The sequence below is a fragment of the Aythya marila genome (genome assembly GCF_965140915.1).
Source record: "Aythya marila genome assembly, chromosome: 1".
Lineage (NCBI taxonomy): Eukaryota > Metazoa > Chordata > Aves > Anseriformes > Anatidae > Aythya > Aythya marila.
The window spans coordinates 94,242,688-94,268,736 of record NC_139042.1 but is presented as its reverse complement, the minus strand read 5'-3'; the positions used below and the strand labels follow the sequence as shown (position 1 = coordinate 94,268,736).

The following is a 26,049-nucleotide window of genomic DNA, read 5'->3' as shown; positions in this document are numbered from 1 at the left end:
CTTTGGTGGTCAGGGATTTCAACTGCATCCGTGGCTGCTACAGCTCAGTGTGTTACAGCCATGGTACAAATGTATTTCAGATGAGTTTCAAACTCTCTTTTGCCAGCAGGAAAAGGGTAATCAATAATGTTGACTTTTAATTCTTACTCTTTTCTTAACGTTATACAACCACTTGTAACCTTATTTATTTAGGCAATAAGGCCTTTAAGGGACTTTGATCAGCTTGGCTAAAGTTTCTTCAAAGATTAACTGACGTTCTGTAAAAGTACATCAGTTTCCTCTTAAGCAGGTATTTGCTTACCACATAACTGGGTGTTGAGTGCTATGTAGTTATAAGGTTTGCCGGGCTCAGCTGTAGATTTCCTTAAGACATACTGCTGACATCACTGAGTCTCCTCTCAGACTTTTTTTTTCCTCTCTCTCTTTCCCCCTCCCTCCCTCTCCTCCCTCTCTCTCTCCAGTCTCTTTATTCAGGTAATTCCAACTCAGACTTATTCCAACTTGTTTTTGACTGACAGTGAGGGAAGGGAGACTCTCTGAGGGTTTTTTTTTTTTTTTTTTTTTTTAAGCCGTGTACATGTGCTTTATTGAAAAGACATCCAACCTTTTACAAAAAAACAGATTGTTTGACTTGTCATGACGATAACATCTAGTAAGGAATCTGAACATTGCTCTTTTACAGGTAAGAGGTATTTGTCAAAAATGCATACATGCTTTACAGTATTTTGGAAACTGCGGAACTGCAAGCTAATGAGTAGGTTATTTTCCTATTTCTTTCTTATTTTAGTAATTTAAGGATTTAGAAACTGTCTGTAAAAGAAAAATCTGTTTATAAGCTTATTCCTTCTTGTGAACTTTGAGATACAGCAGTTTAACGATGATACGGCAAAAGCTGTCATGGTTTGGTCTTTCCACTGGTGCAAACTAATGAATGTGAGGTTTGTAATGTGTGTGGCTGATATTTTTGTGTGCTGGGGAGGGGGACAAATCCTGGATCTAACTTTGTAAATGTATGCTTTTACAAAAAAAAAAAAAAAAAAGTAGAGACTTTCTTAAAGAAACATATAGCACTATGTGGGCTCTTAAAGACATGTCTTTCAGTCACTTGCTCATTTTTCAGTGCAGAAATCAGTTTTACTTGACATACTGGGGAAACTTGCTTAGAACTTTATCCAGTCCCTGTTACCTATCTGTATAAGAAAAGGTTATGTAAGTTTTCTGTGGTAGGTATAAGGAATGTAAACATGTCTGAGTTGGAGAACATTATGCATTTTCTTCCAACTTTTGCATGCGTCTTCACATTACTTGTTTACAACAGGTTTGGCTTATCCTCAGTAATCAGAGTCTGAGCTGTAGTGCAAATTCCCTTCTCGTTCAGTGTAGCTTGTTTTTGCCTCCCTTTTTATTTTCTCATAGAGATCATGCTTTAAAGAGATTTACAGATAAGTGTTTTTTTTTTTTTTTTTTTTTTTTTTTCTCTCTCCATGACATGTTGACTGCAAAAAGGAACAAAGCTGGCTTTTCTTTGTAAACCAGGAGTGTCTACATTACTTTTCAACTAACCATGTTTCTTCACTTGCCTTTAGCTGTATTGCAGATAGAAGCATTGCTAGGGTCTTTCTGAACACAGTGCCCGAGTACCTATCTTCCAAGTCTTTTGACTCTATTCTCCAGTGATATTGTTAGCTGTGATTTCTTCTTTCAAAACTGGAAGGGAAAGGGGGCAACATGCTATTACAGAAACATCTTCTTTATTTCCTTTGTTATAAAATGTCACTATGCTCTCTGCACTCTCTAATAATCATTTTATGGAAGGGGGAAACAAGCCTGAAAAGTAACTTAGTGCAGCTGGTTGTACAGTACAAACTGGCATTGCTTTTGTAGAGTGGAGTGTAGACGAGACCAAAAACTTCCCCAAGAATTTCACCCTGGTAAATGAGGCATGGCCTAGAGACAAAAACAGCAGCAGATGACTTGGGCTTCAGTCTTCCAGTGTACATACAATACTTCAGTTCTGTTACTTTTTATAGAGTTTCAAATGAAAACAAACAGTTCTTTTTTATCCTGGCTCTTCATGTAATGAAACAAACAAGTCATCAACCCACAGCCCTGATTGGAGCTGAAATTTCTATTTGTCCAGATTTCATTAAAGCAGTCTGGAATATTATTCTCTCCTCCTCTCCTGTTTCTTTCTCCTAAGACACACAGTTCACACGGACAGGCTGTGTTCTTTGGGAACAGGTAGAGACCAAAGCTGTGAAGTACCAGATGGTACTCTTGTGATGGGCCAAGAAAAACAGAAACTTAACTGTTATGCATGCTCAACCTCAGAAAGTTTTGAAATAAATTTTGATTCTCTTTGCTTCCAGGAAAACCAAAACTGATTATAGGATAACTTTTTTTTTTTTTTTTTTTCAATTTATGAAGGGAAAAACTTTGTTGGCTCTCCTATGTATATAAACATTAGAAGAAAAAAAAATATTGGCTGGAACATCAAACAGTTAAAATCAAACATTTCAGTCCAAACAAATTCATTAAATGTTAAATGTAAAATGTTTGAAAGCTACCTTCCTGCTAAGCTGTCCCTAACTCCTTGGAAATGACTTACCTGAATGAGTTACTACAGGCTTGAGGCTCTCTTTAGCACTCAATATATTTGTTTCATTAACATGGTAAATAGCTTGGCATTAAGCATGTACTTGCTCTTGGAATAAACAGGGCACAGTTCAAACAGGCAGCTCTCTTGTATTGGTTGTAAATTAATTGAACTGCCTGCTCATTCTAAATCTATTTGTCCTGAATGGTGTGAAATGTACATGGATAGCAGCCAAAATCAGTGGATACATTACTAATTGGACTGGAGGAAGGAAGAAAAATGGCAAGTAGTAACCACAACATCTTGCTCACCTCCTAAGAGTATGAAATCGTCTTTGTATGACTAGCAAAGCAACCCCTGAGGTTCATGGGAAGTTAGGGGTCATGATTAGGCAGAAAGGGAACAAGAAACAACATGAGTGCTTCAAATATTATCACCCTTTTGGAAAAATATATCTGCAGTCATTTTTACCTGAGGGGAGAAAAGTTTTTGGCAAATCCCATCTTCCAACAGAGTCCTTTACAGTCCCTGGGCTGTCTATGGTGAAAGGCTGAAACCAGACTTCTGGGACATAGGTTGGACCCATCATGTATCTCAGGGAAGTATCATGGTGATATGCAGAATTTGTCTGTCTGCTGGACACCCTTGGTGATACTGAAGAGCCTTGCAAGTTTTTAGTCACCAAGGCTTGAGAAGTCCCTTGGCCTCCACACTCAGGAGATCTGTCCCACTTTGCAGGTGTCAGTGGCCAGTGACACCATCCTTCCGTTTTACAGTGATTCATTTTGATCTATACATTTGATACTCAAAAATCCCCTGCCCTCCCTGTGTTGTGTCTTCCGAGGTATAGGAGACGGCTGCCTTTCTGTTGCTTCCCAGGAGGGCTTTTTGTTTAAGAGATGTCTTTATTCCACTAGGTTCAAACTAGCCCCTGAAATTTGACCTTCAGGGCATACTGCATTTTAGCTGGCTCTTAAGGTGGAGAAGTCTAAAGCTTGGGAACTGAATCTTAGTAGCTTTTAAAACCTCATTTGACTCCTTCCTGGTTTGTTTTTCTCATGGAGATTGTCAGCTAGATTTGTCCACGCTTAGAGATACTAGGTATGCCACCTTTCTTTTGTAAATCAAAAGTGATAAAGTAAAATAAGTTTTAACTGGAACAATAGTATGGCCTGATTAGATTAATTTAATCTCCATTTCTTTAACTGAGGTGATTCACTCTTAGTTAGACCATAGTTTACAGGATACCTCTGTAGTTCTACACTTTGAACTTTTCCTTATCTAATAATTAAATTAGCACTTTTGGATTGAGGCAATATGATAAATATGTTTGTCTGTTGAAAAAATTACTGTAATCAGGAATGAAGCAATATAGGAAATGGTACACATATTTAGATGACTTAACAGGTACATTATTGGCATAAAATGATGAAGAGGTGAAAATTTAGTATGATGAAAATGCCCCCTTTTCCTTACTTGGATTGCACAGTCTGACAATAAACAAACAAACAGACAAAATGAAATATTTGTTTGAAAAGTTTTGATCATTAAGTAAACTTTCCAAGGGAAATTTCAACCAAAACACGTTTCTGTATATTTCTGATCATCTGTAACATGTTCCCTAAATGCCCCTTTGTTTTGTGCCTAGTGATTATCCTACTCAAAGTTTCCTGCCCTTGTTCCTGCCCTTACTCTTGCTAACTTACATGCCAGCTGTCCTCTTCTGAACCCCCCTCTTGCCTCTCACCCAAGCAAACAGGCTTCAGTTTCCTGCTGCCTTATCCAGCAATAATGTTTCCTGAAAGTTTCCTTCCTCAAACATTTAAACACCAAACCTATCAACAGTCCCCTCTCTCCACAATAAACAGTCAAACTACAGCTAGCGCAGCAATGGGTAAAAGGTGTGCTTTCTGCAGCTTTCACAGCATTTGAGCAAGGCTGGGCTTATTTCAAACACTGAAGGTAATCAGCACATTTGAGGAGGTGTAGGGGTGATACAGAACACTTGCAAATATGATTCATTTTATTAGGCAAATGACAAAACATTATTGAACATGCAAAAGCCTAAGATGAAAAAAAGAGTCTTTTAAGACTGCATTTTATTTTATTACTGCATTGGGCCTCATTAACAGGCACACTTAGTGGCCTCTGTGGTACATGGTGGTTGGTCTCTTGCCTGTTCCTGGTTTTCTGTTTTTAAATTATAACCCCTCTTTAACTAAGACTAGGTAGAAAGGCTTCTGTCATAAGGGACTCCATATATGAGTTATAAATTAGCATAGTGAACATCAGCTCATGGGTGCTGGCCTTCAATACGTGGACTACACGTTGTGAAATATGCTAAGTAAAAGGTGTGAAAATCTCTTGTCAAGGCATAAAAAAGAGTCAAAGACTGAAATATCCTGAAGTGTAAAATGCTTCCAGAAGACTAGAGGTGAATGAACACAACTTAGGCAGGTGTGGGAAAAATAACAATGCAATTTATATCTCTGTATAATGGGCAAACAAAAGGTTTCAGGTCTGGTTCTTGTTTGCACTGTGCCTTTTAATACTGCTATGAGAATCGTAGAGGTTCTTCAGACGGTGGCATCTCACCATGAGCTCCAAGTTAAGATTTTTTTGTTTTTATTTGTGAGACAGATTTCAACAAGCAAAATTCAGATAATTATGTTGTACTTCAGTTAGATTTTTACAGGTCTAAGGGTCTGTCATACTGCCAGGAATCCTAATAATGTATCTTATTTTTCCTCCTACCTTTGCTCTTCTTGAGTTAGTTCTGTCAACAAGCTTAAGGCTACAAACCTCACTCACTTTCCTCAGTACAGGCCACAACATTATGGGTGCTTCACCCCACGTTTTAAGGAGTGCCTGGTCCAGTTAATTCCTGGTCTGTTCTATTGTTGCAGCTACATATAATATGTACATATACACATACACATATGTACATGTATATATACACACATACATACATATATTTGGAAGAAGAATATCTGAAATTTAGTGTTGATTTCTTTTTCTGTTAGAATGAAATGACCAAAGTTGGGCCTTGACCATGACTCAGAATAGTATTTATTGGTAGTAAATCTCCCTCCCCTAGGTAAGGTCTCAGGTGATAAGGAACATATAATATTTCAAGACTATTTTATAATGTTTATGTGCCAAGGTCCAAGAAAACAGTCCAGCAGAATGATCCCAGTGACGCATCCTCCTACTGCATCTAGGTGCAGGGTTCTGCCTTTGCAGATGCATTTCTGGTTTGCAAATAGTTAAAACGTAAGGAGTGTGTGAGTGTGTGTGTGTGTGTGGGGGGGGTCTTTAAATGCTACATTACTTGTTTAGATCTTGTAAATAATGATTAGGCAATCAAGGAAAAGCTTTTGCTTCTGATTAATCTAAATGATCTTAGGAAACTTTTGAACCACCCATGCTGCTGAATAAAGACTGAAAGTGTCACAGAAGTCAATAACCTTTGTGTTCTCACTAGAAACTGATTTAGGCATGTTACTAATAATACTATATGAACTTAAACATTAACACTGGAATTCACAAAATTCTTTGGATGAGGATCAGATTCCCATTCCCCAGCTTCAGAAGAAAACAATGGTCAAAATTTCATAATTTGCTGTGTTCCCAAAACTGCATGTGCTATTAACAGAAATAAATTAGCCCTATTCTTCAGCTTTGCTCACCTGAACACATGACATGTCACTGAATGGCTCTGGCTTAGTCTTCTTTTCTTCTTCAGCTGATTACTAGTTCTGTCTTGCTGAATGGGCTTTTAGGCATGGTGAAAAGCAGGGGCAGACTTGATCAGCACTGTGAAAAGAGGAACCTTTGAAGGAAGCAGTGGTGAAAAAGATGCAGGACATTAGTGGGTGTGAAAAAGCAGAGCTGAATTAAATGTGGGATATAGATTGTTTGCAAGGAGACTCAGACATCATTTTTGGAGGTGTGTATGTAAAAACATTACATACATCTCCTCTGAAGCACAAGCAGAATGATTCTGTACTTTGGTAAGTATTGTGGTGACAGTGTATATGTTGATGACATGGACAAGCAACTTGACATATGATGAGAATGTCATTGGCAAGAACCTGTAAAACAGAGCTGACATATTCCTATGCCTTGTTTTAGTTTGCTTTTGGATAGTTTGCTTTTTACAGAAGAACCTTGTTCGTCTAGTGCAGTAAATATTATACATTCTTTTATGATAACTAAACTATATGTATGATGGAAAAGTACACCAAGTTATTTAATTTTACATTGGGTTCCACACCACACATCTGTCATAGGATTTGACCTGTAAGTTTTCATCAGTATGAGTCAAATTGACATATATTTCTTTAGTATATTCTGTCTTAAGGTATATACATATGTGATACAATTTACATATGTAAGCCTGGTGCTACCAGGAAGTGTGTCACGTACACTGGAACAGTTGATTTCCATACAAGCAATAAAAATGCCACCTCTCAGAAACACTGGACTTGATATGCGAGTGCAAGGATAAGGTAAATCTCAGCTGTCTAAAAGTTAGAGATCTGGTCTCAGATCTTCAGGCACTGCATGGAGATGGGCATGTCCAGGAATAGAGAAAGAGGGATAGACTTGCTGGGTGGAGGTGTCAAGCTCTTTCAATTGTTTCTAGTAATTTAGAGGACTAACTAGACAGAAATCTTTTAGATTTCTAAAGTGAACAGAGAGGAATTCAGAACTATCAGATCAAAACTACTGTCTCACATTGAGGTTTCTAGTTATCTCAAATTCCCAGGCAAATTTTAAGAAAAACAAATATCCAAATTTCTTTCAGACAAAACTTACTGGTAGATAAAGAAGAAACATCCTAGGCCTCACAAGCAGGGTAGTCAGAGCCTTCCTGAAGAAGGGGTGCCTCCAAGAAAACAAATAATTTATCAATACTGATGCAGAACATATCTTATAATCTGGCCATGTTATTTATCATCATGCTGTAGGTCAACAATATGCTTTGCAGTGAACAAAGAACAGGAAAACTTTAGATCTGCTTAAAATGTTTCCAAATCTAACAGCAAGTGAGGCATGATGCAACACAGATGTGTTACTTGCTAGGTGAACATAATGACTAGCAGATGTTTGTTAAAGTTGAAATGTGTCTCAAAGCAGGTGTATTTTCTTGACTTGTTTGGAAGGTGGTGGTGGGGAAATTTCATATATGTCAAATGGGAAGCTGGTCTGGCATGTAATAAGAAGTGCCTGAAACATGAAGGGAACAAAAAATCCCAATGAACAAACATTCATAAGACACAGCAGTGAGTTATCAAGAAAGAACAGAAGAAAACAAAGTTATGAATACTAGGGCAGTAGTTGTGGAAAGGTTAGGGCACAAGCTTTATGGGTATGAAGTAAAGAGATGTTTCTGTGAATTAAGTGGAAAATTACGGTAGAAATATTAGAAAGGAAATACAATTTTTACTCTAGAAGTTTGAGTGACTTGTTCCTGAGACAGATGAGAAGGACTATGAACAAGAGATTCATTGGGAAATGGCTAATTAAAGAACTGAAATTCTGGTTGACTGATATGAAGAAAAGGTAGATTTTGGAGATGCTATGGCATCAAGCTGCCTACAGACAAGGTGTCTGAACTGTACGATGAGTGGACTAGAAGAAGCACTCTCAAGGCAGTACATGGGTTTTGGGAAAGAATGGGTGTGACAGGATTTTACCAGGGCAGTGAAAGGAGTTTTCAGTATTGCTATTAAGCTGTCAGCTGCCTAGTGGAATAACAGTCTCTGAGACTTTCTAGCAATGCCATATCCTAACTTCATTTGAAACATGCTGCTGCAATTTGATATAGTCATAATTTGAATTAGCTACTTTTTGCAATCACTTATCTTCAACAATTACCTGCTAAATGTGAATTCTAGTCAGTAGTGCTAAAATGACACACAAGTGTCTGCTGGGTCTGGTTACACAGTGTTTTACAAAGAAAATTGTGTCTTTTTAAAATTAAATATTACAGGAAAAGTACAGGAGGTTAGAGATCAAAAAGTTTGATTCTCCACTGAATGAATGATCTCTTATGGGAAATGTAGTTGATTTCCTCATACCCCGGTTGTTCTTTATGCCTGGACTCTTCAGCCAGGCTATATTTCCATTGATGTATCAAGCCTTGTAACAGGGAGACAGAAAGAAACTGGGGAATGGTGGTATTTTTGTTCCCATAAATCAGGCTGCTTGGAAAACATCAAAGCAATTTCTGAAACTCATAGCATCTGGAAAACCTACAAAAACACAAGGTAGAAGTTGCTGAATATTGTAGACTTTTAAAAATAAGTTTGCGGTATTCTGAATGTCATAGGAAACTATTCCCAACAGAACATGAACAATGTCCCATTCAGTGTAATTACTTCAGCGATCAAAGTTAGACTTTCCCAGGTTTCCAACTGTAAAAGATTGTTGAGCTTTTGAGATGATACGGGATCATAAAGGAACAGTCATAAAGATAAGGTATGTGTAAATAAACAAGCAAAATAACCTCCTTTGAGAATAAGGAAATATAGTGACTTTGAAAATCAGCATGAGCTTTTTCTCTTGTTTGTGCACATTATCACTGTGTTGTGTTTTTTTTTCAGCATGTTGTAATTTAGCACCACAAAGGTTTCATGGAGATTCCCAAGAAGCTATAAGACAAAGGAAAATGACTTGTGAATTACACATTTAAATCCTCAGAGCTCAACAGTGCAGCCTGGCATTGCTTCTGCTGTCTTCGGCTAGGATGGACTGTAGTTCATTGCACAAGTTTCACTTGTCACTGAAGCAGCCCAGAACACCAGCTGGCCTTTCCAGTTACAGAAGAGTGGGATTTTTCAGCCAAAAGTCTTATGGACTGAAAATACACATTTAGGTCAGATGTAAGATTTAGTGCATTCATGTTAACAAGATAAGGTAGCTTAGACTGAAGAAGTCTGAAAACAATTTTGAAAAGTATAAAATTTTATTTTGACTTTGTAGAAGATAGATATTATGGTCTTTCATTTCAAGCAAGGCCTTGTTTCTCACCTGAGTTAAATTGGACATACACACATATCTATACAAACATAAAATCAAAATAACAGGTTTTGGTTTGGTGTGAACAAATAGTGTCTTCAGTCCAGAACAGCATTTTTATTATTATTGTTATTTTTTTTATTTGGCTTTTCTTTTGGTTCAATCTCAGTTAATTTTTTGTTTGTTTTGATTTTTTTGGCTTGGCGGGAAAATTGCAAAATACTGATGTGCACCAGTACTTTCATGCTATTTCCTCTCTTTCAGAAGCCACAGTCTCTGCTGCAGACTGAGGGGTCTGTGTCATGGAAATTGGCAGGGACCGAATAATTTGGGAAAGCAATAAGGAAAACAAATATTCTTTTCCCTCTGATCACTTTTGAGTTTATCTGCAAGACATACAATCTAGGACTAAGTAACCTCCTAGTCTACCAGCTTAGGAAACATCATTTTCTTTAAAAAAATATATATAGTTGTTATTTATTTATTTATTTTCAGTATAACAGTGACAGTAAGGTTCTGGACAATGATAACATTTTCTTTGCAGGAAGGCTAAATAAGGCTAAATATTTAACCGAGTTTAATTTCAGTTCAGTTCCGTCCCAACTAAGGGATACAAACAGTCCATGTATTTAAATCCACAGGATAATTTCAGCTTAATTTGGTAGGTGAGCAGATGCTTCAAAAATGATATTCCAACAGGCTTTATGAAACTAGGTGGGTTACTAAGCCAGAGAGACTTTATTAATGCCTTTATTGAGAAGAAATCAAGGGGGACCAACCTTAATTGGACATCAGAGAATATACATGGAGGACAGTGCCATACGAAAGGCTTTGCATAGTGCTTGCATGTTATTACAGCCCTGGGGCTCACCCTGCAGATGCAACACAGGGAAGGTACAGGGCTTTGCTGGCCCCTTCCCCACGTCCTGGTAGCTCTCACCACCCCATGAGCTACAACTGTGGCCCTTGTAGGATGGAAAACATAGGCAGGAGTAGAAAGGTGGGGGTCCTGCAGTCTTCTCTCTACCAGGATATTACCAGTGAGAAGAGGAGCCCTTTGGTCTCAGCCTACCACCTTTCACCAAGATACTCAAGGCCTGAAATACCATACTAAATGGAGTGTAGAATGATACAGCTGAAAACTATAATTTCCATATAAAACTCCCTAATGTTTCTCACTATAAAACTTTGATTTTTTTTCATCCCTCTCATAAAATATCAATGCATTGAAGAGCGCTACTGGAGCACTTCATATAAACAAAATAGAGACACACACCAGCCAGCAGTTTATACTACTTTTACCTTATCACTGTTAATACTTAAATCTCCTTAGCACTCCACATTTACAGAGTCCCAAGGAAGCAGTGGGGATCAGACCCCCACGTACCTCCATCCAAGTGTGGAAACAGTATTTCCAAGGATGCTAGGAATCTCATGTCTTTGCTCTGAAATAACAGGTATAACTAAATTCCTCTAGAGGCCTTTCCTCCATCTCCTTTACCCGCCCTCCCCCTCCTCCCCCCAAAATGTGCAGAAGTGGAAAAAAGGGTATTTTTCCATTCAGTGCATGGAGAGTATGAAAGCTTGGCACACAAGTGAGCTATGTACTGGAATTTGGGTGGGTCTAGGAAAAAGCACAGACTTCAGTGGAAAACATATATGGGTGTGTGTATGTGTGTGTGTGTGTATGAGAAAAAGCCTTTAAACCTTAAATTAACCACATCCGTGGATTGGTTGGGGAAAAAAATAAATAAAAGAGAGAGGGAAAAAATTGCCGTGAAATAAAACTCTTAGACATTACTGAAAATAAGCAGCCCTCCACCAATATGAAATTTGAAAGTGCCACTGGTGTTTTTAATTTGGCCCAGACCACTTCGAAGCAGCAGGTGAAAGCCTCTGGTTTATACACCAATGCAGTGTTCTGAGGATGTTTGGGACCCCTGTGACCATTTCTGTCAGTCCTGGGCTCTGAGACCACCCTCAGCAAGGCTGGTGAGGAGGCAGTGCTTGCTCAGGGGCAGCTGCAGATTCAGGATGGGAATGTGGCCGGGAATGGGGATGGGGTGTGTGAGCCGCTGGGCAACACCAGTAGTGTTCCAGGGATGGTGCTGTGTCCATTTGGGCATTGCGTTGGCAAAGCTCAAGGGAAACTTGACTGAGCAAAGACTTTACTCCAAGACCATATCCACAGGTTGTGATTACTGGTCATTGTGGATATCACATTGTGACATGACATTCTTCTGTGTCACCATCTAGAGATTTTATTAAAGGAAATAGTAACACTAAGACAAACATATGCTAATGAAGAGGCATTCAATACTGACTCTAAATACATCAAAATCTCTCACATCAATATTTCACATTTGCAACTGCTAGTGATTTACAGAATAACCACCACATTTATGAAAATATACATACCATGAAATATTATTTTAAACAGTAGATATGACCCTGTGATTTCTATGTAAGTGCACATATATTTTTTCCTGTGAAATAGTATAAGTCCTAATTTTATTGGACAGAACTGATTTTTCTTTTCAGCATTTAAAAGTTGTAATGTTTAGTTTTTTGTTAAATATCTATCAAAAAAATCATTTTAAATCAAGTAAAACTTGTTTTCCTTATATCTGATATAAACAACTAGGGGAAATGGGTACTTCATGGAATATAAAATCTTTGTAGTGCAGAAAGAATGGAGTAGAAATGAACAGCTTTGAAGCTGTTGTGTACCTCAAAGAGAAAGCTGGACAGACTTACTATGTAATTCACAACAAAGTAATTCATTATCAAAAAATAATCAAGTAGTCTGTATGTATGTCTGCTGTGCCAGCACCGTCATTTGTGCTTTGCCTATGAGAGAAAGACATCCAACTTAAAAATCATTAGGTTAGGTTGAGGGAGGTAGGTACTTTGTTTCACAGGCTGTATTTTGCTAGCATGAAAGAAGAGTCACTTTTTTTGAAAACTTTTTCTACTGTATGAACTTGTTCACACAGGTAGGGCAATTCTTAACCAAATAGCTTCTTGAGAAAATCAGCTTGTAACAAGTTTTAAGATGAAACCATGACAAACCCATCCCTCTTTCTTGGAAATGTGCTTTGCACTATTACAAAAATCACAAGGCCAAATTCATTTGTATGTCCTGGTCCTTCAGAGATCAGACATAAATCTGGCTTAGTTAACAGGTTACTCTGTATTTATTACTACTCTGCATAGATGAAGTAGGACAAAGCAGCTACACAGTACAGGAAGAGAAACGCAGAAATGGTCACAGATAGTTTGCTATAACTGGGTCCATCGTCCTGCTGGGTCAAGGTGGGCTATTTCTCCAATTAGGTTCTGTCCATATCAGGCACAAGATTAGAGAAATTTCTTCAATATAATGACCTGTAGGTGCAATGCTTTTTTTCCCTTGCTGGTTTCTTTGCCTTTTGCAGGCAGCCCTACCAAGATTATCAACAGCATGGATATTTTTATATATTTAAAAGAAGCAGATTTATTATACTTTTTTTTTTTTTTTAATGGAAAATTCTTTGCATAGACTGATATTTAAGTTTTGAAATTTAATGACTGTATAGAGATGGAAAATTACAAGCGTTCATTTCACGAGTGTCTGCAATTGTGTACATACAGTGAGATGTTTATGAGGTACTAAGGTTGTTCCTCCAACAGCGTAATTTCTCATTGTATGGGCTAAAGGACTGCTGTGGTTTACAAGAAATGCAGCTTTCATATGTAGAGGTCACATGAAAAAAAATCTGCCATAGCAGAAGCCTGACATGCTGCAGGGAGCCTCACCTCCCTGCCACACCTACGCTAAGCTATGAGAGCTGTGGTGTGCAATGACTAATTGAAAAACAAAACCCAACTTGACTGGGATACAGTGCAATGAACTGGCATCACAGATGGTAATTAAAAAGAGAGCTGCTGAGCCGCTGGATGAATTCATACTGTACAGTTGAAATGGAGGTAGGAGCCGATTCCCCTGCTCGTCAGAGTGAGACAAAGCTGGTGCTGGGACTTGGTGTCCCAAGTTGCATTTGAGACTCCAAGTATCTGTAGTCCAAGAAAGGAACCAGAGGCACAAACCACTCTGAATGATTTTAAATATCCCCCTGCTGCCTGATAAATACCTTTAATGCACCAGCTGTGGTAGATGAAAAACAGATAGAAGTGGCTCTGGTGAAAGGCAGACTGAAGACATTTTAGCTAGCTTTTGTGAACAATCAGAAGAATGTTGACTTTCCCCCCTGCTTCTTGCATAACCATGACTAGGCACATTGCTACTTGCTTTCAGCCACCTGCTGACAATTAAATTAAAAATCTACAGTAATAGTGTGCTTATGGTTTTGGTTGCTTGTTTGTTTGTAAATGAGACCAGATTTTTATTAGATTAAGAAATGAATTGAGAGAAAAACAAACACACACACACAAAACAAACACAAAAAAAACTAGACAAGCTTTCTGTCCCACAAACCCTTCCTCAGGTCTGAAACAAAACCAGCAAATTTCAAACCACCTGCAGGTTGGCAGGTCAGTTGCTGTGAGTTCAACTTTACAAATATTACTATCAATCAATGGCTGAGTAGGCATTTGTCAACGTGTGAAGCAGTGGGTGAGTACTAGTGAGGTTAAAATCAAGGTGTTGCCCTTTACGTGCTGTGAAAGAGGAGAAAACTAGGACATAACCAGCACAGAGTGGGCAGGGAATAACAGTCCTGGCAAACTTAGGTGGTAGCCCAGTCCTGTACTTTTGTTCTCTGCATTGGCCTGAAAGGGGACTCCCTTCTTTGTAAGCCTGGTCAGAATTTTCAATGTGAATAGTAGATGGGTTCAGGCTCGTAGTTTTCTATACACTTCTAAAAGTCACCACCATGTGACTAAAATACTACAAGGAAACACAGCCACTCTTGATTGTGTACAGAAACATGAAACAGTCTTGGCACATGAGCTTATGCAGTGACATTACACCTAGGTGACTGATACCAGGTAATACATAGATACGCATAAAGAAAGGTAAAATACGCCTGAGGGCAAGCAGCTAAACCACCTGAAATCTGAGATAGGAGCAGAGCAGTCTCTCTGGGTGCCTTTCTGCTGATTTCCCTGGCTACCAAGCACATAGGAGCATGCTCTAGCCAGGTGGCCTCTCAGAAGGGAAGGGCAGCAGGAGCTGTCAGAGAGCATATACTCATAGGAGCCAAAGCAGTTGTCTTTGGACAAGCCGGTTCCCAAAAAAGGAATTAAGTACTTAAGTAGGACTTAGGTAGCCCTTAGTTGACTAAGTCAAAAAGTATTTTGCAGAAAATCTTTGCCCAGCTTCTGTCTTGAGCTGGAAGTGCTTGAAGTGTGCAGGTGCCTCTGTTTCTGGCCCTCATTTTGAAGGGCGCCCAACAGTTATGAGTTCAGGCATGTCACTAAGTGCCCTGTGGGACACCAAATGTCTCAGTGTTTATCTTGTGTCTAGGCAAGATGAGCCAGAAATGAGGCATTCCTTGGCTTGACTTCAACCTCCTCCCAGCATGTCCCCTCCTCTTCTTCTCCCCACTCCCTCCTACACAGCAAGGCTCCCCGCACTGCATGGCTTCTGCCATTTATATTCCAAAATGTGACCATTGAAGGAGGTGGAGGTGAGACTCATCCCCATGCCTGGGGTGAATCATTCCCACATTTTCACCCTTGTAGGGGAGTTTGCTAATAAGGAACTAGGGAGATGGGTAGACTACTCTTCCTAATTAAGCTACACCACTGCATGGATGAGGATTTGTAAGGACAGAAAGCAAGAAGGCATCAAGACCACTCTGTGGTCAAGCTGTTAGGGCGCTCAGCTGGCAATGGAGAGTGTAAGCTTCAGTGTCTGCACCAAAGAATGCTTATGTTGCTTCTGGACTCCTGAAGAAAAAGACACACAAACTGCTTTAACATAGGTGTGGAAACACCCCAAAGCATATAGTCTTGGCAGTGACTTTGGAAATGGCTATTTTGTTTTGATTGATACATGAAGTAAACAAATTAATAAGAATGTGTGTTTGCTTGTGACCAGTCTTGACAAAAGCCTCAGCCCAAACAGATGAGGCCTTGCAAAAGTTGAAGTCCTTGAAAATGGAACCATGTAATAGAGAGGTCAAGAGTAGTTGCTGTGAACCTGAAGTAAGATATCTGTAAAACATAAACCAGGGTACAGTCTTGTGAAAAACAACTCTGCTGACCATCTACACACATCTCTGGTGTTGTGGTAAGTATAACTAGTTTGAATCTTTTGATTCATAGAGAGCAGGAAAGAGGAGAAGAATGGGCTATTTCTCAAAATGGAGGAAGATAAGATAACGAGACATAACCTCATGGAAAAGAGAAATATTTCAGGGAGAAAGTAGGACAGGACCTTGCTACTAAAAGCCCCTGAAAGCATCCTAGAAAACAGGACAGCTATAGCTATTAGGGTTTCTGAAGTTCTAGTCCTGGTGCTAGTATTGACTGCTACTGCTGAGTGGGATAAGACATCACTCCCATCCTCTCTTTAGTTCATCTTCTCCACTGTGGTGTTGCTGAGATGCTTACCTGTGTCAGTGGCCTAATGTGAGGAGTAACTAATGTTTTTACAGTTGATCAAAGAGGTCAATGATGTAGCACGGAATTAGTGAGTATGAGTGTGATAAATATAATGCAATAATAATGCTCCTGTCAGCCTTTCAGGTAGTTCTGGCACCCAGCTCCTCAGAAATGGAAAGGACAGGCTCCCAGAGTCTGTTTAGACTTGTCCATGTAGAAAGAGCCAGGTAAGATTTGCACAGTAATAACAGGGAAAGGGTTAGTGGGTAGGAAAAGCATCACACTGGAGGCAGGTTTTGAATGCTAAACTGTGCTAATGAAGTGTTTGAAAAAGGAAAGTTTGAAGTGGAAGTATACAGCAAGGGAGACATTCTAAAGTATTGAATATTTCACTACTGAAGAAAAGACATTCTTAAAAATGAAAGAGCAGAACAGGTTTCTGGTATCTCTCTTTTCCAACAGCAGTGTATTAACCGTATAACCAAAGAGAAAAACAAAATAAATAAGAGTTTCAGAAATGGATCAGTTTACTTACTTCTTTCTGAAAGAAGACTTTGGTGCACATGAAGGTTTCCAGAAAGAAGGCTGTGCACAGCCAAGTCCCCTGTTTATCTGCAGAACCCATGGCAGAGGCTGGAGAGCAGATTTTAGAAAGGACTGACAGACAGCTCACTAGCAGTGTGCTAGCTGTTCAGAAGCTAGCGGTATGTGCTTTTTCTCCACTTAGCGGCCTGATCCAGAGACCTGTGAAATCACTGGGAGTTTCTCTATTAACCTCAATAAGCTTTGAGTCATCTCTTGCCTTCTCACTGCCTACTTGGTTGTTTTCCTATTTGCTTGCATCAGTGTAGTTTCCAAGGCTCATCTGCGTAAATCAATAGTTACTGCAAAGCCTTACATCCTGCCCTTGGAAGGAACAAGATTCCTGTACAAATCTCTCTCAGAAACAATGTACCATGATTCTTCTCCAGCTTTAGTTCATCTTTCATGGCCAGATGTCAGGCAGGCAGCCTAGGAGAGACAAAGATGGATTTGGGTTTTCACTTTCTTAAATACCGGTCTGTCAATGGCTGCCCTGGCCGTGCTGTGAGCGGTGAAAAGCATGCTGCTAACTCCCACACAACACCACTCACCCTGACCTCCAGTACAATCAGGTCTGCAGCCCTCTGGCCCCCGGCCAGACTCTGCTGTGCCACCACTGTCACCTGCTCCTGAGTGTCACCATCCACAGGGCTGCCCTACACTGATGGGTGGCTGTGAGGAGAGGTGGGGAGCTAAATATACAGTCTGAGGAGCTGATTTGGACTTGAGGGTGTATTTACAGTTCTCAGGGCTTGGTCCTCTCTTGAAAGAATATGAAATTGTGTTAATTTGTTTTTAAAAGGCAGCATAGTTCACAGTGTGACCAAATCCTGACCTAACACCACTAACTCTCTACTACACAAATAAATGTTGGTTAGTCTAAGAGCTGAAGGACTCTTTGTTGAAGGATCCAGGCTAGCAGTGTCCAGCTGTATGACTGCATGCAGCAACTGGTAGTGGAGATGAAGATTCCTTTTGCACCCATTGCTTCTGTCCCTGTCCTTTTGTCCTCTAATTTTATATCCCATAAATCAGACACAGAGCAGGATTCTGATGGCTTGTAAGCACACAGCACAGCCTGGTGCCTCCAAGAGCCTGGATAGCCCAAAGGAAGGTGTTCATGCTAGGCAGAGCACTGAGAATTCAGGAAGGACTTTTATGACCTACTGAACCACATCAAACTTAAGAAAGATCTAAAGACTGTAAGACTGTATAGTTCTTTTCAATGTTTTCTTTCCTGACCATTTTTTTGTTTGTTTGATTTTTTATTATATATATATATATTATTTTATTTTATTCCACGCCTGTTAATGGCTTATGCTGGTTGAAAAAACAGTTCAAGTTTTGCCCCTGTGTCAAAGTGGTAGTGAAGTGTTTAGGGGTGTGAAGGGGTTGTTCAAGTGGAAAAGCATATCTGATTTGAAAACAAGAAAACATCTGAGGCCATTTGAACAAGTCATGCTCTCATACACTTTTAATCAATTACGTCTGCCAGAAGAGATCTTGCACAAGCAAATCTGGCTTCATGCAACAGGAACATTTTTGTGTGTATGCAAACTGGCTTCAAATTCTTGATAATGTGGTCTCTGGAAGCAGTGTTAATGTACTTGTTATATCCCTGGCTGCTGGAATTACCTTAAGATCAAGGTATTCAGGGTTGTTGGTTTGGTATGTAGCTCTAAATTTTATTGATTTTGTCTGTGCTAAACTCCTTTACCAGCATGTGCTCCAATGGGGAGTCTCCTTTGACTGTTCCAAAGGGCTCGTGAAGAAAGGAGGTAATTCATAGGATATTAGAGTGCTAGACAAACCTGAGACTACTTTATTTTCTTCCCTCTTGAAGTATCTGTTTCCTTTGCTGTACTTTAGTTCACTTTTATTTGCAGTTACAGTTTGTGTTTTTTGTTTGTTTGTTTTTTGTTGTTGTTTGTTTTTTATTTTAAGTAATAAAGAATACTTCAGCGGTAGAAAATCAATTAAATATCAGACAAAAGATGTTCTCTTGATGTAAAAATATGTACTACTATTATTTTTCAGGCTTGTTTGTTTGTATTAACTTACCACAGTAAATATGTTTTCTGTTTTAGAGGGAAAGATAGGGAGGAAATAAAATAAAATAAAATAAAATAAAATAAAATAAAATAAAATAAAATAAAATAAAATAAAATAAAATAAAATAAAATAAAATAAAATAAAATAAAATCTTTCTGCTGGGGATTGTTGGGTAATAGAATATCTGAGGTGCCTATGGAAGGTATGGGGTCGTAAATAGTTATGCAGGTGTTATAATATATGTTTTATACATACAAACACCCATGAAAAGTTTATTCTGGTATACTGCACTGGTCAATTCACTCAAGAAGCAGTGGGGAAGTGGAGGGCAGGGGATAAATCTCCTTGGAAGCCTGGTTTTATTCCAATGGTGGTTGCATCAGAATTTCTTCCCCCAGGTAACTCCTGCTGGCTGCAGTGGTAAGGGCAGGGAGCAGGGGCAGTGCTGCTGTGAGGCAGTGTGACAGATCTTCTTTTCCCGTATCAGCGTGGCAAAGAAGGGAAGTATTTCTGCAGGGAAAGGAAACCAACATGAATTTCCCAGGGGAGGAAAAGAGCACTAGAAGAATTTAGGATCACACAGGAAAAAGTGATGTAAGAGAAAAAATGGGAAGTAAAAACAACAAAAAATACCCTACAACCAAAAAAAGCACCAGAAATTGGCTGGGATCCATTTCAGGAAATCACTGCAAAGCCAAGTAGCTTTGTCACATACAGAAATACAGTTCGGGGAGGATATGGAAGATGACAGAGAAGCTCTTATACAGCCATACTCTAACAGCTCTGTCATGATGTCCCTACATATGGAGACTAATTTTACAAATGGAGACACTAGAGATGCACCGTGAGAAATGTATTTGGTTATGAGCTGAAACAGTCTGGTACATGCCAGACATTGCCTTGGGCTGCAGCAAAGCCACACTTCTTGGGTTAAGCATGTCCTGGTAAATTCTGCAGCTGTCCTTTTGTTGAGGTAGACCAGGGAAGATGTTGTGCCTTGCAATTACCTTTCTACCTCCCGTCTTGTGGAAGGAACTGTTTTACTACAGCACTTTGGTACATCTGTGATGTTAGGTACCCTTCACCAGATCTGGAAATGTGGCAGTGTGCAATGTCAGGTTTTTCCCTAGTCAGGGCTCCCAGACAAGGAGCAACTCATTTCAGGGAAAAGAAGAGGAAGAGGCAAGAAATCTTACCAGGCCATCATATGAATTGAAACTATAGGTCTTACTGGTGCTGCAGATAAATGGTACAGTGTATCTGCACCAAGTCTGGTACACCAAGGAAGTTTCAGTGCCACAACACAAGTGAGGCAGACCTGATCTGCTCAGCATGCCCAATGCACCTTTCATATGCAAGCCCATATTTCCCTGCACCTTACATATGCACCTTACATATGCAAGCCCAGGACGTGATAGAGCCATGGCAAGTGCCAAGTGCCCATGTGCCCTTTGTCTTTAGCTACCCTTGACCCTAGCCAGGGATCTCTTCTTTCTGCAAAGACCATGAGCACTATTCCTGAGACATCAGCTCAAGCCCACCAGCTGGAGTACTGAGGAGGGATGGTGTAGCTTTGGCTGCCTCCATCCTAGTAGCCACCAGAGAAGGAGGAGCTGGCAGCCTTGGGGAGTATGCTCCCAAGAGCAGGTGTTCAGGTAGGCTGAGAAGGGATATGTATTCCCAGCACTATATTGGAGAGGCCAGCCATCCCCTGCCCTAGCAATCTGTGGCATAGAAATTTAGACTGAGAATGTAATGTTTAGGTCTGGAGCTAATGGCTAAGGCAAAGTGTTCTTGGGAGGAAGAGGCAAACTTATTTTAAGACAGATTTTTACATATGTTTGATATCTACGGCTTACCCAGGGTAAGGTTCAGTGTGGGGAATGAGGCCTCTTCACAAAACAGCATGTGTTTTCCTAAAAAGCTTCCCATCAGAGGTTACATGTATTTACCGCACACTGACAGTAGTGCCTGATTTTGATTTTGCCTAAAGAGCAGTTGCTTGTATGCTCCTTCCCACCCTTACCCCCCCCCTCCCCTCCCACCCCCCACCATTTCCTCCCGTTGTTCTTTTTCAGATCACTTGAAGGTTTTTTCCTGTTTATTATCCGGACATGCTGTGCACTGTGTGTTGATTTGACTGTCATATAAGGAATCTCCTACTGGGATCATTGATATCATTGATACATTCCTTTCTTATAGATACAGATATATATATACATGGCAATGGCACTTAGAAGAGAAAAGTTGGTGGTTAAACCAAAATTGGAATGAGCTACAGGTGTTAATGGGGGTTAAGTTTTATTACCCTTTCCCAGAAAACCTGCAACACTGTGATGGGTATAGTCATAAACAAAAATTCTCTTTAATTAACATAACAGGAAAGGTACTTCAGTGAGCAATCACACTGATGTCCTGGGCTGGCACATGTGTGTACCACGAATATATCTTGTATTTCCTGCAAATTTCTTTTAAGTAGTTTTAAGGAAGATGTTCTTTTTTTATTTTTTTTTAATTTTTTATTTTTTTATTTTTTTGGTGGTTCACAAAAACGAATCACTTACTTAAGGAGCTTTTTGAGGAAAACAATGGAACAAAACAATGCTTTTTGTATGACCTGCCAAAGCACAAAGGATGCATGGGATGTTTTTTTTCTTTGTTGCTTTTTTTTTCAGCAGGAAGTTTTGTTGTTGGAAACGAGTATAACATGCACTGTCCTTGCTCTATGTAACCACTGTCTAGTCCTGCAAGCCGGGTCTTGTTACTTGCCTCATCAAGCTGGCACAGGCACCGTACTGCTTCACTCTGTGGGCTTTGTTCCGTCCTGAGTGTCCACACACTTACTCTCCATCCGGACCAATGAACAGTAAACAAACTTCAGAAGTCAGGTGGTCCAATGATTGCTGGGTTCGCACAGGTCAGGGCCCACAGCTAAGAATGCTGACTTTGTGAATCGCCTCCTTTTTTTTCCTTAGACTGCTTAAAGTCAGAGTGCTATACAGTACAAACAGCTTCGAAGCGTTTTTAGGTGTAAATATTCCTTTCCGAAACTCAACTTTGATGTGTTCAGGTCTGCTTTGTTTCCCTGTAGATCAGTTGTAGATTCGCAACAAAGAGCCAGATCCGATTGAGTAAATCACTTGTGGAAGTTAATTGTTCACAGTGAAAGCTGGTCTGGCTCATTTTGCCTCTGTCACAGGAAGAGACAGAAGTGGTGTACTGGATCTGCGTTCTAAACCAAGCACTGACGCGACTTTAATTTTGATCAGATGTCTCTCTTCAGGGCACTAAAGAAAACCTTTGCAGTAGTCAAAAAGAGCCTCTTCTCTAGAGAAACGTAAGAAAAAAAATAATGTATTTTACAGAAATAAAGTACTAATATAAAATTTCAGCTTGGTCAAATTTCTTTTGCAGGCTATCATAAAAGAAACCTACTTCTCCATATTTGGCAGTCACCAGAATCAAGGAATGTTTTGTTTTCTTTTGTTTTCTGGGGAAAAAAAAAAAAATATATATATATATATATATCAAATTATTTTTAATGTCAGATATTGTACGATGGTAGCTTTATATTTCAGCTGTTTTTATTCACTACTGCTGTGTTTATATTATGTTTGTACCTTCTATCCATCAACATTTTTAAATGCTTTTCAGAAACAGTTATGTGTTTTGATTTCTTTAAGTAACAGTCTTCTGTTCTTCTCTCCTTAGGACTGAAGCAGTGAGAATGGAAGCCACACAGATTAATATGTCCCGTGTCCCGCTGGTTAACGGAGGCATCGACACCGCACTCAAAGCACACAAACCCCGTGTGATGTCCAAAAGCGGTCACAGCAATGTGCGGATAGACAAAGTTGATGGCATTTACCTACTCTACCTTCAAGATTTGTGGACTACAGTTATAGACATGAAGTGGAGGTACAAACTCACCTTATTTGCTGCTACTTTTGTTATGACCTGGTTCCTTTTTGGAGTTATCTACTATGCCATTGCATTCCTTCATGGCGATTTAGAAATAAACAAGTTCACCCCGAAGAGGGAGCCATGTGTCAAGAATGTAGACTCTCTTACGGGGGCATTCCTCTTCTCTCTGGAGTCACAGACGACCATTGGCTATGGATTTCGTTTCATTACAGAGGAGTGTCCGCATGCCATTTTCTTGCTTGTGGCCCAACTGGTCATCACCACCTTAATTGAAATCTTCATTACAGGTACCTTTCTGGCCAAAATTGCAAGACCTAAAAAAAGGGCAGAGACTATTAAGTTCAGCCACTGTGCTGTCATTACTAAACACAACGGAGAACTTTGCTTGGTGATCAGAGTAGCAAATATGAGGAAGAGCCTTCTGATACAGTGTCAGCTGTCTGGGAAGCTTCTTCAGACATATGAAACCAAAGAAGGGGAGAGAATCCTGTTGAATCAAGCCAGTGTCAAGTTCAATGTTGACTCCTCTTCAGAAAGTCCATTTCTCATTCTGCCTTTAACTTTCTACCATATTTTGGATGAAAGCAGCCCTTTAAGAGATCTCACACCTCAAAATCTCAAGGAGAAGGACTTTGAGCTTGTGGTGCTCCTGAATGCCACAGTGGAGTCCACCAGTGCCGTCTGTCAAAGTAGAACTTCCTACATCCCGGAGGAGATCCACTGGGGTTATGAATTCGTGCCTGTGGTTTCCCTCTCTCCAAATGGAAAGTATGTTGCAGATTTCAGTCAGTTTGAGAAGATTAGGAGAAGCACAGATTCTTCTTTTTATAGTATGGACTCTGAAAAACAAAAATTAGAGGAGAAATACAGGCAGGAGGATCAAAGAGAGAGGGAACTGAGAACAATGTTGTTACAGCAGAGTAATGTTTAATTGAGTGGACAAACTATCCTGATTAATCCTTTCTGCAAACTGAGAAAACATTCTTTCTGTGCTGTATGTCTGTTATAAAGCCAGCAATGAAGTCCTTTTCAGAAAATAGCTTTGGTGTAGAGTAAACCTATCCCTTTGTTTGGATGAGTTGTTAATCAAGTATTTTGTAATTAGGTGGGATTTCTTTGTTCATGATCTTGACTTAGCGAAGTTGGATTTGTATTAAGTCTCTGCTTTATACCACCACTAAAAGCAGACACATCACTTTCTGTTTGGAAAGTGAAACTGGATGCACTGTGCTGATTCCTACAAATATTTATTTGACTTGGTTTTACTGTGAATGCATTCACAGAGATGGCACACCGTACGGCTAAAAGAAAATATGCTCTGTTAAAATATGTATATTTAAAATATGTATATTCTTGTACCAGTTATTACCTTTGTGGAAATTTCTGGCATGGAAAATAAGTTGATTGGAGAGACAAACTGTTAACTGTGGGAAAAGCCTGCAGGGAAGTGATAAACTCCTTCTGAAATCTTAAAGGAAGGTGACAGAGTAGTTGTGCTGGGTGGTGGGGAAGGGAGCTCTCCCTCTGTTTCTGCTACACACAACCTGTTTTTTGATCGCTCACTTTTTAAAACCTTGTTAATGGCTGATTTATGTATAATAGCAAAAAAAGGGGAGATGAGGGCGAGCTAAACAAAATCATAACAGTAATCAACTAAGGTTAAAGCTGACTTTGAGACACCTGTTTTTTATTCAATGTAAATAGTTTATAACAGCAGCATAACAATACATTTCTACAGATTGCTTGCTTTGCTATAGACCATATTTAATTTGGTTAAAAGAAAGCTGTATAATGTCTGTAGACAATATTTACTTTTTTCTGGCAACCATAAAGGACAAGCATTCCTTTCATCCATTTCATTTTTGGTCTATTAAAACCATTCCATTAATAAAGGAATTTAATTTGAACAGCTCCTGATCTCTTTGTGGCACAGGGAGAGGGTGTGGTACTTTGGAGATGTTGAAAGAGCTGAATGCTTGGCATATGCAGCTACATTCAGCACACAAACAAGGAACTCAGCACATCACTACAGTGGTCAGATAAAGGGGAGCAAACCAGGTAGCAGCGGTGTCCATATAACATACCAGTTATGTGTAGGTCAGCTTCTTAATGAGAATTAGATATTTTTTTTTCTGATTTGTACCACTTTGTCAACCTCATGAGTTCTAGAGGATTTACTTCTCTAAAGCTCTGGCAAATAAAAGCTGTATTAAGTATGATTTTGGGGTCTGAGGTCCATGTCTTGGCCTGAGAGCCACCAAGGCCTGCAGTGATGAAAGAACTTGTTATCATCATACTTACTGTTATTGGGCCTAGCTTTGCAGCCCTGTACGGCTTGGTGGAATCTGCAATACAGTATGCTAAACTATAAGTGAATTTAGTTTGATTCTGAAAGAAGCACTCGGCAAGTTGAGCGCAGACCTACCCATGACACCAAAAGTAAATGCCAAGGAGGGAATGTAGACTGTGGGAATACTGGGGGTGTGGGGAGGTGGTGGGAAGAGGTGAGGCTGAATAAGAGGCTTAAAACTCTCCTGTACCTAAATGGTTAGCTGTCTTTTTGTGAGAAGTCAAAGATCCAGGTACTTGCCTGAAAAGAGAGACTTAACCCATAGTGAAAAAGGTTCCCTACCTACCATGATTCAAGCAAGTTTTCTCAAATCATTGTAATCGCAGGGCCTGCCTAGCATTTCTGGAATTTCCAGGTGATACTGTGCAGTGCTGTCATACGAGTTTTCATTTGCAACGATCTATAGAGGATGATAACATTTCAATTATTAATTGTTCATTTTCAATTTTCTTTCATTTTGTCTGATTGCTTGTTTTTTTGGCAGGAACTGTGATTATTCAGTGAAGTTTTGTAGTCACTCTGTAGACCTCAGGTTCATGTCCTACAACTCAAATAACACTGCTCTGGGATGTTCTGAGGTGAAAGTGTGCAGGCATCTTCACTCTTCTTCTGCCAAATCTTAGACTCCATAGTTCAACAATCAAATATCTACTCTAATTCTTTCTTATCTGGGTAAGATCATATCACAGTTACACAGTCACTTCTAAAGTCATTCTCCAAACAGTGACTTTAGAACAGATTTCACCAACAACAAGAGAGCTGGACCCTCTCCAGGAGTACGTGATGAACTGAACTGATCCCCTCCCTCCCATTCTATCCCCACCCATGGAAACAGACCTGGCAATTTGTGTCTTCCAGGAGAGCATTCCATCCATTTCAATAACTTTTTTTTTTTTTTTTTTTTTTTTCGTAATTGCACTTTCTTGGTTGTATCTTAAAAAAAACAAAACAAAACAAAACACTAATGTCT

General features: G+C 39.5%; 1 protein-coding gene across 4 annotated transcripts; it reads left to right on the top strand.

Moving 5' to 3' along the window:
• Nucleotides 1-364: 364 nt before the first annotated feature.
• On the top strand, nucleotides 365-24,655 carry KCNJ15 (potassium inwardly rectifying channel subfamily J member 15). 4 transcript variants are annotated; one of them, XM_082771584.1, is made up of 3 exons: nucleotides 365-682; nucleotides 9,208-9,479; nucleotides 22,517-24,654. In XM_082771584.1, exon 3 carries the CDS (start codon nucleotides 22,533-22,535, stop codon nucleotides 23,658-23,660), a length of 1,128 nt encoding a protein of 375 aa, XP_082627710.1. In that variant the 5' UTR covers nucleotides 365-682; nucleotides 9,208-9,479; nucleotides 22,517-22,532; the 3' UTR covers nucleotides 23,661-24,654. The 4 variants fall into 4 exon arrangements, with proteins under 4 accessions (XP_082627710.1, XP_082627709.1, XP_082627711.1 ...); XM_082771583.1 differs by lacking the exon at nucleotides 9,208-9,479 and having other exon boundaries at nucleotides 367-682; nucleotides 22,517-24,653; XM_082771585.1 differs by lacking the exons at nucleotides 365-682; nucleotides 9,208-9,479 and adding an exon at nucleotides 18,134-18,421 and having other exon boundaries at nucleotides 22,517-24,655.
• The last annotated feature ends 1,394 nt before the right edge of the window (nucleotides 24,656-26,049 follow it).

What these genes read in the sequence shown, in the direction of transcription:
- KCNJ15 (XM_082771585.1), top strand. Translation starts at nt 18,279, where the DNA reads ATGCAACAGGAACATTTTTGTGTGTATGCAAACTGGCTTCAAATTCTT. An exon ending in TATTCAGGGTTGTTGGTTTG is followed by an intron (nt 18,422 to 22,516) that starts GTATGTAGCTCT and finishes TTCTCTCCTTAG; the next exon opens with GACTGAAGCAGTGAGAATGG.